At 52.7% G+C, this 13174-nt stretch overlaps 1 protein-coding gene across 1 annotated transcript; it reads right to left on the bottom strand.

Moving 5' to 3' along the window:
* Positions 1–221: 221 nt before the first annotated feature.
* LOC109562575 (cystatin-B-like) lies at positions 222–515 on the bottom strand. Its single transcript, XM_019965611.2, has one exon. The coding sequence runs from the start codon at positions 513–515 to the stop codon at positions 222–224; it is 294 nt and encodes a 97-aa protein (XP_019821170.2).
* Positions 516–13174: the final 12659 nt, after the last annotated feature.

Genomic DNA, 13174 nt, shown 5'->3' with positions numbered 1-13174 from the left:
ATATATATATATATGTATTTAAAGATAACAGAAGCCCTCCTTGAAAGTAATTTAGTTAGGATCATTTATTGGATGGGGAAAAAATGAACACAACGAAAGCTAGGAACAGAGACCCCCAAGATGTGGGTCTCACCCCCACCCCAAGTGGCACCGTCTGTGGTCCCAGTCAAGTTTGCAGAGGCGAGACCCATGTGGGAGATGGACTCTGTGTAAAATCAGGACTAGAAGCACGTCACTTCGTCGTGTCTGCCTTTGTGGATCTGGTAGCTGGTCAAGGCCACTGGCTTGTTCTCCTGTGGAAGGCTTTCCAACACTTGAATGTGCACGAAGTCATCATCCATTTGAACCTTGATGAAGAAGGTCCTCCCAGCAACCCCTTGGCTTTTGAACTCCACAGCATTGAACACCGGGAACTTCTTGTTTTCCTTCTCTTTCAGCGGAGACTTCACTTTGTCAGCAATGGCCTGGATCTCAGCCGTGGCCAGCTGCTTGGTGGGGGGTGCACCACACATCATCTCAGTGGTGGGTCCGTGGACACCAGGAGGTGGTCATGGAGCGGCAGTCATGCTGCACCAGCGATTGCGCAGGAGCAGCGGACACTCACAGGAATTTTATGTGCATTTTATTGTACATAAATTATACTCAATAAAGCAGCTAACAAAACTAAGTATCAATTACTTTGATAAAAATAAAAATTAAATTTTAAGAAAAAAATTATTTCTCAATCATTGAACAGTACAGATTTAATACAGAGGGAAACAAAGCTTCCCGCTGTGTCCCTGCTGCCCTGAGATGCATTCATTCAAATGCGAATCAAATGCCTATCACTTAGCATATACCAGGTGAGCTGTGACCTGAACACATGCCTCAGTTTATCTCACTGGCCTTAGGAAGCAAGCAGTGAGACACTGAGATGCAAGAAAACAGAAACGGGACCCATAAAATGGAATAACAATAATGTCTGCTTCAAAGGATTAATATAAGTATCTTAGAAAAGGCTTAGCAGTATCGGGCATGCAGAAAGGGCTAGATACACATCAGCTACTTAGGGGGGACCATGGTCCCAGTAAGGGACACATGGTCGTTGCCTGGACCTTTGACACATAGCAAGAGGGGAGACCCTGCGTCAGGAGAGAAAGGTGAGGGCAGAGACCAGGCCTGGAGGCTAGCAGTGACCTTGGTGCACCTCTTGGTCCCTGAGAAGGTCTGGGGTCATGGCAGGTAAGTAATCTGGGAGGGGTACGCAGTGCCGGGAAGAGACATAGGAGCTGGTCCTGGGACCTTGGCTGAGCCCAAAGTGGAGACCAGGGGCCCCATGACCATACCGAATTACAGTACTAATACTTTATTCAGCCCCATTCCAAGACTGGGGGTATCCATGTCTTTACCTGGAAAAAATAGTGGGAGCTACTTGGTGAGGCAGTGAGGAAATGGAAGAGGAAAAAGGGGCTCATATTCCCCACCTTGTCCTCAGCCTCCCCATGGCATAGTGCTCTAGGGTCTGCCCACCCCCTCAACCCCAGGGACCCAGCCCACGCCCCTTCTGCCCTCTCAGATCCGTCCATCCCACCAGGCCCGCCCCCTTGCCCCGCTTGGACAGCCTGGCTGGGCTATGAATAGCACATGGCCCTTTTCCTTTCCAAATATAAAATGTTTGCTTTCAATCAGGGGCGTCTGGGGAAATGGAAATTATAGGATTGGAGAGTGTCCTTGGGTAAAGAAATACCTCGAATGCCGAAACCTCGCAGGGCCTCTGATTAGGGCTGGAATAATTCCTGCTGTAATATAAACAATCCTTGCTCGGCTAATGGGGGGCGGGGGAGCGGGGCCAGAAAATAGGGGCACATGCTGCCTCTTTGTTCTCTCCCCTCCCAGCATGCCTGTGTGGCTGGGCCAGGGCTCGGGGTCCAGAGCAGACAGCTTGAGAGCCTCAGGACATCAGAAGCCTCGGCTTCTGGGGTGCTGAGGGCCCATGGGTGAAACCCTGCCCCAGGGTCCCCTGCCCCTGCCATAGTGAGTGGCAGACAGATTCTCCATGAGGAGCAGCCAGCCCTGGCCCCTTGGTCTTCTAAGGCTTCAGAGGCTTGGACCTGCTCTGGGGGCTGACGAAGAGTGCGGGGTAGGGGGTGGGGTGGGGGGAGGCCATCTGAGTAGATGACCAGGGAGAGAGGAGAGGAGCCTGGGAAAATGGCTCTGAGCAAAGTTTCCCAAGTGGTTGGTCAGTTAGTCAGCAAATACTTCTCAGTGTCTCCCTGAAGCACCAGGATGTGAAGTTGGTAAAGGCACTTTCCCCACCCTGGAGGGGCACAGGATCTGTCTGGTAAATACACCACCAACAAACCATGAGCCTGGCAGCAGTGGCTTAGGACAGAGGCCCTGGGAAGGGGCTTTGCACATCCCAGTGACTCCCAGCTTACATACAGGAGGGACAGCTCCCTGCCACTCAGAGCATGAAGGCTGTGCCTCGGAGGCCCTGCCTATGTCTTCAGCATTGTGCAATCAGCTCTCAACATCCCATTAGCTGGCCTGGTTAGCTAGCACCTCAATTAACCAGAGCAGGGAATGTCCTCAAAATCAGTATGCATTTGATAACATGCAGCTCCAAAGCCAAGCTTTTTTTTTCTCTTTTGCAGAGGAACCTCTCAGGCTAACAGCTCTTCTTGACACCTCATTCTCAAATGTATAGTTATCTTGATGCAAAGCACTAAGAGAGAGAAAGCAGGTCAAGCTCCTCATAAAACAGAGAAACTGGGAAACTGTAGGAAGCATTTGTAAAGATTCACATGTCACAGACCTATGTGGCCATGTAGGTTACAGTCAAACCATGCTGAGGACACAGCCAATCAGTCTAGGGGCAGGGGCTGGGAAGGGTACTGGCTTGCTGTGTCTCTATGGCTGCAGCCTCTTATCTGTAAAATAGGTGCAAATGGCAAAGGGAAACCAGCCAAGGTGATTCTGAGGAAGATGAACCAGGTGTGATTTGTGGAGGATCTGGTCCTATCCTGATGGAGCTAGGGGTCCTGGGGGAACCTTCAGTCCACAGGCATGGCTGGCTCATGGAGTCCAGCCCAACACCCAGTTCTAAGAGTGGCCAGTCAAGTTGGCCCCCACGTACTGAAGGCCCAGACGGTGTGAACACAAGAGGAGACCTACAATGCAGGCTGGTGTCTCTGAAGAGAAGCGAAGGTATGGTCAGGGCAAGGAAAGAAGCTGGGGCTTCTGGATGGTTGGGAGGGGAGGCTGTTAGCCCCAGGCCTGAGAGCTGGGCCTGCTCTGAGGGAGGGGCTGGGAACATACCTGACCACTCTCTCCCACCTTCCCATCTCCGGCTGCTGCCTCCCAGGATGGATACTCAGGATGGTTGGGATGCAACTGGTGGGTCCAGAGCAGGTGAAGGAGGGGAAGAGAAGAAGCGGGCAATGTAGGGACACCTGCCCAGTGCTCCCCAACAGTGGACACACACTCCCCCAAGGGGGCAGGGGCTGCAGCCAGACCTCTGCCGAGTGACTGAGTGATGGGACTTGACCCTCACATGGCAGCTCCACATCTTAAGTGAGAACATGTTGAAAACCCTTCAACGTGGGGAAGCATTTGCAGGCCTGCTCAGAACCCCAACTGGTGGCCGCCCTGCAGCTTGGAGCCGGCAGGAGGAAGCCATCACCTGCAGCAGCGGCTCCTGGGGGTGGGGGCGGGGGTGGGGGCCCTGCCCAGGAGGGTGGGGTGGGAATAGGCCCCAGGAATGTAATGGCAGCATTCTCCTAGGCAGATGGGCCCCCCACCCACACACCCTGGGCCGCCAGCGGTTCCGTATTTATACTACATTAATAATGGTTTAAACGTTCTCATAAATAGATGCTGATTAATTGGCAATCCATTTGCTGAAGCCTGGGCTGCCAGACGGTTTCCTGGAGGCCCGTTCCACATCCCGATAAACACCATCAGGGAGCAAGGCAGGCGCTAATGTAGTGGGCGTCCCTCCCGGGCCGCAGCCCGAGAGCAATTCCTCAAGCCTGAAAGGGCCCGACCTGGAACTCCAGCCTCACACAGCAGGGCGCCAGCCGGGTTGGGCCCAGTCCACCCCCAACAGGCTTTGGCTTCAGCCCCGCCCCCTGAGCTGGTCCTGGTGGACAGTGCCCCTACTGCAGTGCTCCTGACATCGAAGAAAAGATCGGTCACCAAGGATCTGAGCTTGAGGGCCGGAACCCTTGCTTGTTGGTTCACCTATTCCTTCACTCATTCAGGCTGTCAGTCATTTCTTCATTTAGAGGAGTCTGCCCCTGGACAAGCCTGGAGGGTGTCAGGGAAGGGCCTGAGGACTGGGAGCCCCTTCACAAGGCCCTGGACTCCTGGGAGACCATTTTCAGAGGATGCCTGGTGGATGGAATCCCTCAGGTGTGAACCAAGGGCAGAAACTCTGTGCTCCCAGTTAGTAGGGACTTAGCTGAGCATCACTGCCCATGGATGGCCCTCCTGAGGCATGTTTACTCCTGCCCTCTCTCAGGTCTCCCAGCTCTGCATCCCCAGCCTGCATGGCCCGCTTCCGGTTCACCTGGCAGATGCCCCTGTACTTTCCAGGCTGAGCCCCAGCCCCCTCCCCTGTAGGATGGGGACTCCATTGCACCTTCACACAGGAGCCCCTTCCCAGCCCAATGTCCCTGTCCCTAGTGTGGCAGCCCACAGTCTGCTCATGTTCTGGGACCCCCGCCACACCAGCCATTACTGAATGCTGTTTCATAGGGTCACATGCCCCACCCCCCTCCACAGATGGGACCACTGACATCTGACAGTCACCTGCCCAAGGTCACCTGGCGGGTAAGTGCCACAGTCAGGACTCAAACCCCAGGTCCACTAGAGAGGGTCCTAACTATTGCCATGCTGCCCGATGCTGGGTTGTTGAAAGAATGAAAGCAGGAGGGATGAATGAATGAATTCTACCAGCCCAGATCCAGGGAGCAAAGGGGTTGGGGGAGGGGCCTCCCCGGTGACTGGTTTTTAAAACTCAGGCAGACCCTGAGCCTGAGTGCGGAGGTCAAAGGTGGCCGTTGATGGTTGTCACTCAAGCAAAATAGGCCCATTTTCATTTTTCACTTGGGCCCAGACCCCTCCAAACAGACAGTGATTAGACCCTGATTGAGCCTTTCCTCTGCCTGATGACTCCCACATGTGACCCGCTCCCAAATTACATGCAAATGTTCCGCCGATGAGCTGCTGAAAGCCCCCGGCCTCCCAGCCAGCTCCTGCCGCCGCGCAGGCGCCCTTCGTGCAGGTGTGTGCAGGGCCAGGTCACCACCAGAGGCACCTGCAGGCCTCTGAACTCCACAGCGCCCCTAGGGGTGATGCACCTGAGCCTCAGTCTGCTCATCTGTAGAGAGGGCATATTGACAGAGCGAAAGCTGCCTCACAGGCCACGGTGAGCATGATATTACATTTAAGAAGGCAAAGTGCCTGGGACCAAAAGACATATGGACTAGTTATTCCATGTTGATCTCTGATTCTATAAGAGTCCCTGCCTCCCAGGGGGTGTTGGGGACGGACTACACAGACATATCTAGCTGCTTAGAACAGTGCTGGGCATGAGTATTCACACCTGTCACTGTCACTGTGATTTTTACGGACACTGTCCAAAAAGAAGGCAAACCCCCTCCTCCAAGAAGTCTGAAGCCCGTCCACAGATTTTTCACTGCTCCCTGGGCAGCAGCTATGGTCGCTGGAAACTTCTCTGTACGAGCCAGCCCTATGTAGGTGCCCCACCCTGCCTGTCCCATGAGGGTGGTGACACCCTGAGTCTCATTTTCAGTGGGAGTCACTGTGGGGCCAAGAGAGGCCCTCAGTCACAGAGCTGGCCAATGGTGAAGACATCCTGAGGGCTCAGTGCATACCCTCAACTTTGGAGCCAAAGCCCTGGCCTGCAGATGCCTGGATTCTCCTCTGCCATCCCAGCCCTGGCCATTTGCCTCCTGTGAAGCTGGTAGTGCACTACAGCCCTTTCCATGAACTGGGAGGGAAACGCTCCTGACAGCCTTGCATCTATGCTTTAAGGTGTCCCAGTTGGATCTTCGATCTTGTCCTCTCCTTTACTCATTCATTCATTCATTTATTTAACAAGGCCTTCTCTGACCACACATCTTAGTTTCCTCCCCACCCTCGAGCATGTTTCATTGTATTCTCAGGGTAGATACCTCTTTGACATGAGTTGGTTCGTGGGTTGGTTCGCTCTTGCCTGGGTCACTTGTAGAACATCAGCTTCACCAGGGCAAGAGCCATGTTCATTTCCCTCACTTGGATTAGAACCATTGTGAAATGCACACTCCAGAGAAAGAGAGAGATGGGGTGGGGGTAGGAGGAAAAGGAAGAAAGAGCAAAGAGCGAGAGGAAGAGAGGAGAGAAACAGAGACAGAGAAGGAGGGAGAGAGAAACAGAGGAAGAAAGAGGGAGAGGTGGGAATGAAGGATCGTGCTTTGGATGGGGGAGAGGGGAGTAGGGGGCCCAGGTAAGGATGGAGGCAGGCCTTAGAAAAAGAGTGGGCAGATGGGAAGGGCTTTGGTTTAACTGTGTGAAGTGACCAGCTCTGGTTCTAGGGTCAGACTGAGCGGGGTCAGGGAGGGGTGAAGTGGAGACATGAACACATTGGCCATGCAAACTGCTGGGCAGGCTGGACACCACGCACAGGGGTTCTGTGGAGTCCAGCTAGTCTCCCTGGACATGCTGAGCTCTCTGGAGGGAGACTGCACCCTCCCCAGCCAGGAGGGATGTCTTTCCTTGAATCCTGGCTCAGACGGTAAAGAATCTGCCTGCAATGTGGGAGACCTGGGTTCGATCCCTGGGTCAGGAAGATCCCCTGGAGAATGGATTGGCTACCCACTCCAGTATTCTTGCCTGGAGAATCTCATAGACACAGGAGCCTGGCGGGCTACAGTCCATGGGGTTGCAAAGAGTTGGATACGACTGAGTGACGAACACACACACACACACACACACACACACACACACGAGCAGTGGGGGCCTTTGGTTGGCTCATTCTGGGGAAGAGGAGATCTGAACTGCTAGGGCTATCTGCCTGTGGGTTTGTCTGTGAGTTAAAGGCTGGGAAGGATGGGACCCTCCCTGTTGATGGAAAAGCAAGTCTGGAGGGAGGGGCCAGGCATGGGGGGTCTGTGTGGAGGCACACTCACCATGAGCTGTGCTGGGGCCCTTCCCTCGCTGCGTGCATCTGCCTTCTCTCAGGCCCACAGTCGTCCTCACACAGCTGTTATCCTCAGCCCTGCTGGGACAGTGAGGCACCAGCGTCCTGCAGACGAATGACTTGCCCAGGTTGCACCATGGGCACCAATACAGGAGGGAACTGTGCCCCTTCCCCGTCCCCTTGGCCTAGGATACCCACATGCCCATCCCCTTCATTCCTGGGCAGGAAGCAGCTCAGTTCAGCCCCTCCCTCAGCGGCAGGTGGGTGGCCCTTCATCAGCCTGATGTGGAAAGTGAAATAACTTCTCCCAATTACCCTCGAATCTGGAAACTTTTTGTGCCTCCGACATTTCCTCCTGCCTGGGAGTTAATCAGCCCCTTGGCCATCCCCCCACTGGGCCGGGGCGTGGGGGCACCAGGGGCAGTTGTGCCCCAGAAAATTATTTCTCATCGCCAATTACTGCCCATTAGAGCTAATGGTCGCGCTTAATCACCACACACTTATCTGGGGTTTTTTAAGCCACTGGAATGGGTCCGGACCCTCCCCCACCTCCCCCTCCCCATTCTCTCTTGAGCAAAGCTCAAGCCATTGCCAGAAATATATTTTTTTAAACCAAATCACACATCTGATACCGTTTTGTTTGAAAAATGAGCTACCCTCCCTTTCTTGTGTCTGCTGGTTAAACAACCAGTAAAGTTTTGGGGACAGAGACAGGACCTCCATGGGGCTCATTCCTAGGACTCTGGGGGAGGTGGAATCCCTCTTCAAAGGGAAAGGTACTTAGCCCTAGCAACAGAAAAGGAAACTGAGGCTGGTGGTGGGGATATTAAAGGCCCCATAGAGAGCAGTGGCAGAGTGAGGATCAGAGTCCAGGCTGGTGAGTCAGACCTGATGGATACAGGAAAGGGGCGGGAAACAGAGGACAGCCTGGGGCTATTTAACCCTTGGGACTGGGACAAGGCAAGTCAGATGTTGGGGGATCTCCCACAGCAGCCCTCTGGGGCTGAGGAGTTGAATCAGGATTAAAAGAGTGTTCACCTGAGAAGTGAAAAGGCTCAGATGGTGCCAAAGCTGCAGCTGCCACAGTGCGTGCAGATCACCTGGTTCTGCATGAAACCAAAGCACTCAGGCAGAATTTGCTCTGCAGCCTCTTTCCACAGAAGTGTTGGAGCCTCTCTGAACCTTGGTTTCCTGACCTGACAAATGAGTCTCTGGTTCCCCAAAGGGCAGGAATGCTGTGAGGATTCAGGGTCCGGGCCCTCACCTTCAGTGTGGTGTGTGGCCCAGGCAACTCTGTCCCCAGGTAGGCTGACCCTCTGGAGTGAAGGTGACTGGGAGGTGGGTACATATAACTCCTGCCAAGCAAACTCATCCGCCACTGCCAGGGGCTGAGACCACCCAGCCCAGCCAGATGGCAAGTTCCGTGGACCCTTACTCCAAACGCAATGACCTCAGGCAAATCTCAGCAACCACAGAGGTGCATCCACTCATTAGAGAGTCCTTAAAGGCCTCCTCCACTTTGGGACCCCTGTGAAGGACAAGACAGGTCTATTCCTGCCTCTTTGGGGCTAGTGGATGGCTCTGGAGGACGAGCAACAGGTAGAGGGATTAGGAAACCAGATCATTCCAGAGCATCCTATGGAAACCACAGCGGGGAATATGAGGGAGCACAGTGAGGTGCCTGTTTGTATATGTCAGGTTTTGAACACATTGCCCATCATGTGTTTCTGGCTCTGTCTGTTCAGTTTTGCAGCTGGCCACTGGGATCTCAGAGCACCCCCAGCTCCCAGACCGTGATCTCTAAGTCATGGCCTGGGAAAAGGAATCCAGCTTCTCAGAATACAGCCGGTTCCAAAGTCGGGGCAGGGTTGATACAGCATAAGCCTGGACCATGTATTACATGGTAAAGAAAATGCTCAAAAAAAAAAAAAAAGAAAAAATGATGATGGCATGTCAAAGTTTACGGAGCCAGCTTGTGGGGGCTCCCATTGGCTGAATCTGAGACAAATGAAGCACCAAACCACTTAAGCAAAGTAATGATTATGAGCCATTGAAAAATAGGAATTCGTGGTCTGTCCTTATAATAAGGGTAAATGAGTAGGAGAGGGGAGCTCTTTTTTACAGGAGAAAGCTGAGGGTTCTGTTGCTGCTGCTGCTGCTGCTAAGTCACTTCAGTCGTGTCCGACTCTGTGCAAACCCATAGATGGCAGCCCATTAGGCTCCTCCGCCCATGGGATTTTCCAGGCAAGAGTACTGGAGTGGGGTGCCATTGCCTTCTCCGGAGGGTTCTGTTACCAGCTGGCAAATGCAGAAGGAGGCTTAGGTTGAAAATCAGCATTTTGCTGCCTTTATAAGGTGGGAGCCATCCACAGATATTAAACACGGTGGAAAGTAATGAGAGGAGCAAGGTGTTTCCATGCTCTTCCATAGCTCCCTAACAGACTCTGGATTAGACACAAGAAGGCAAAAAGTTACAGTGGCAGCACCTTGGTAGGTGATCAAGTTAACTGATGCCACAGAGGGCAAGTGGGTGCGTGGGTCCCACACAGCACCCTGAGAGCGTCCCTCATGTCACTCACACCAGCCGGAGAGACACAACCTGAACCAAACAGGGGAAAACTCAGAGAGACCCACATGAGGGGTGTGCCACTAAAGAAACCGTCTTCTTCAAAAGTGCTACTGCAATAAAAGGAAAAACTGTGTGAGCACTGCTGCAGACGAAGGAGGACAAAAGAGACACTATGGCTGAGGGCAGTGCCTGGCCCTGTATCGGATCAGCGGCTGGAGGGGAAGGAAAGGCTGTGATGGTGTATGGATGGCAGATGAGAGAAAAGTGTGATATCGGTGTTAAAGGTACTGAAGTGGGCACTGAACCATGGCCACGTAAGAGCATGACCTATTCTTGGGAAATTCACCCTGAAGTATTTAGGGGCAAAGGGCCCCCATGCCTACAACTTGTCCTTGAACTGTGTGTGTGAGAGAGACAGAACAAGAGCCAATAATATGTAGCAATAAAAAGTTAACAGCAGGTGAGGTCTATGCCTGTGTTCTTTGTCCCGTTCTCATTTTTGCAAATTTTCTGTAAATTTTAAAAGGTTTCCAAATAAAAAGGTAAAAAAGAATGATGTGAGTAAGAGGCAATTTGAAATGGGATCAGGGTGCATGCTCTGAGAGGGGACATGTGGGCAGAGGCCTGAAACATGAGCAGAAACCACTGAGAAAGTGTGTTTCAGAGGGAGGGCCAGCTCGTGTGTAGGCCCTGGGGGCACTGGCTGGGTGTGCAGGGGCCAGGGCAGCAGAGTGGGTGAGGGGCAGGGAGGCTGTGAAGTTGAGGGAGTTGGCAGGGGCCCAGCAGGTCCAGGTGGGGAGTTTGGGACTTAGTCTTAGTTGCCATAGGTGTAATAGGGGCAGAGCCCAGCCCTGGGGATGATGTTGAGTGAAGACAACACCACCATTCAAAAAACATTTTTACCTCTGTCCATGACCAAGACCTAGGAAGAGGGAGTCCTGTGCTTCTAGAACAGTTATGGCATTGGGGGAAGATTGTGCTAGAAAGGAGGGCACAGGTATTGCCCTAAAGGTAGTCCTTGGGGCCTGTGAGTCAGGACGGGTTGGGCTCTGTTCAGTAACAGACAAGCCATCACCTAAATGCTAAGCACAACAGTCACACTGATGGCACTGATGGCCAGCCTGTCACTGTCCCTGGGGACCCCAGATGCTGGGATGGGACAGGTGGTGGGTAAGGGCACACCGTTTCTGCTCTCATTCCTCTAGCTAAGTTATATGCCACAACCAACTGAAAGATACATGGGGAGTGCCGGGAAGGACAGGGAAAGCCCAAGTCAGGAGCAGTCCTAAGGACAACCACAGGGAGGAGGGACACCCTGTCTGTGCAGCTGTCCACCTGTACTGGCTGAGAATGTGTGATAAAGACTGGGGTGTTTGAGGACCCCTCATTGAGCAGCCTCATAAAGTCAGGCCGTGGCACAGCCAATGGGCTGCTACATAGCTGGCGGTGAGCACATGGCCGATTGCTGGCCCTGGCAGAGTACCAGGTAAGATTGTTATTTCTCTCTCTAGCCCTCAACCCTGATGGAAATATCACAAAATGCAGGGAGGAGGAACTAACTGGTTGCCCACAGAATCACAACTTGCAGGGAATGGCTGTGTTTGGGTCATTCAAGGGGTCCCTGGAGGAATCAGAAGACATGGCTATTCTACATCCAGACACCTGAGTGGCCTGGCCAGCCTCTATGCCAGCTGCCACATCCCCACTACTCCCTATTGTCCCGCAGTAGAGGACTCCCGCAGTAGTGGCCATTTCCCACCAGGTGGTGGCTGGTACTCATCTGTGGCCAGAAGAAAACCTGGAAGGCTGCATAGCTTTAGCAGCAAGGGAGCAAGCAGGTTGTTGGGGAATTCTGGGGACTCCAGAGGATCTGCTGTTTGCTGAGCTGGAGGCTCCCTCTGTGGACTTTGACTTCATGGCCTGCTTTCAGGGTTCAGGACCACTGTCCAGCAGGACAGCTCTACCTCTGCCCAGGCCCAGGTTCTTCCTGCTATGCCGCACGCTGTCCCTCAGGCCTCCTGGATGTGGTACTTCTGCAGGGGAGGGACCCATCCATCAGTGACCTGTCAGCGGTCAGGCACGACTTGTGCACCACCCGGAAGGGGCCAAAGCAGAGTCAGCTCGGGCCACTGCAGAGAGCCGCTGGGCCGCGGCCTCGGACGTGATGGATGGGCGTCACCCGGCCACTTGAAGTCGTGTTTATGGGACACCCAAACAGCCGGTCAATCCCCCAGGATGATCACTCACTCCAGCTACCAGGCGTCCCTGACAGGCCCCCTGGTTGTTTTGCTGCTTTCACTCCAACAGCACTTAGAGTCTTAGCCTGTCAGGCCTGAGGGTCCCACACAGCCAGCATGTGACAGATGGGCACAGAGCCCTACAGGGCATAGGACTGCCAGGATTACCAGCTATGAGCCGGGGCTTCTGGGGCTCAGCCATCCTACTCACCCCCTGGGCTGTCTGCGTGTCCCTGCAGACTTGGTGACCAGGCCCTCTGCATATGGACAGAGGACCCTTCCCAGATAAACCTGTTATGTGGTTTAACTCACGTTCTCATGTTGTCATGGTGTACTCAGGGCCAAGGGGAGCTCTGGTAACCTCCTTCCTTCCTTCAATTTGACAATTGATATAACCCAAGAAGCACAAGCAAAAAACCAAAAATGCTGAATGGGACATCATTGAAATCAGAAACTTTTGTGCTCCAAACAACCCAATCAAGAAGGTAAAAATACAACCACAGTATGGGAGAAAATATCCACAAATCACATATCTGGTCAGAGTCTTACATCTGGTATACGCAAAGAACCCTTACAGCTAAAACAAAAAGGCAAAAGATAATTTGTCAATGGGGGAAACAAAATCAAATCTGTAGTGAGATGCCACTTTCTACGCACTAGGACAGCCATGTACCAAAGGACAAATAATAACAAGTGCTGGCAAGAGTGAGATATTAGGACCCTCATACATTGCTGGCCCAGGTAGAAAATTGTGTGGCTACTTTTGCAAATAGCCTCGTGGTCCCTCAAAGTGTTGAAGGTAGTTATCACATGGCCCAGAGGTTCAAGCCTACCTACCTACATATCCAGGGGAATTGAAAACAGGTACCCACTCAAAACCCAGTACACAAGTGTTCAAGCAGTATTTTTCCTAACAACCCCAAACAGTAATAACTCAAATGTCCATCAAAAGCCAAGTGGGTAAGCAAATGTGGTTCATCCACACGACAGAATATTATTCAGTCATAAAAAGGAATGGAATATTGAAATATGGGTAAACCCTGAGGACATTAAGCTGAGTGATAGAAGCCTGTCACAAAAGACCACAAATTACAGGATCCATTTATATGAAATGTCCAAAATAGTGAAAGACTCCGAGGCAGAAAGGAGATTACTGGTTGCCCTGGGCTGGAGAGCATGGAAGGG

Source organism: Bos indicus, chromosome 8 (genome assembly GCF_029378745.1).
Source record: "Bos indicus isolate NIAB-ARS_2022 breed Sahiwal x Tharparkar chromosome 8, NIAB-ARS_B.indTharparkar_mat_pri_1.0, whole genome shotgun sequence".
NCBI classification, from domain to species: domain Eukaryota; kingdom Metazoa; phylum Chordata; class Mammalia; order Artiodactyla; family Bovidae; genus Bos; species Bos indicus.
This window is presented reverse-complemented; position numbering and strand designations above follow the sequence as displayed.

Coding starts and splice junctions, on each gene's coding strand:
- LOC109562575 (XM_019965611.2), bottom strand. CDS start 515: ATGATGTGTGGTGCACCCCCCACCAAGCAGCTGGCCACGGCTGAGATC.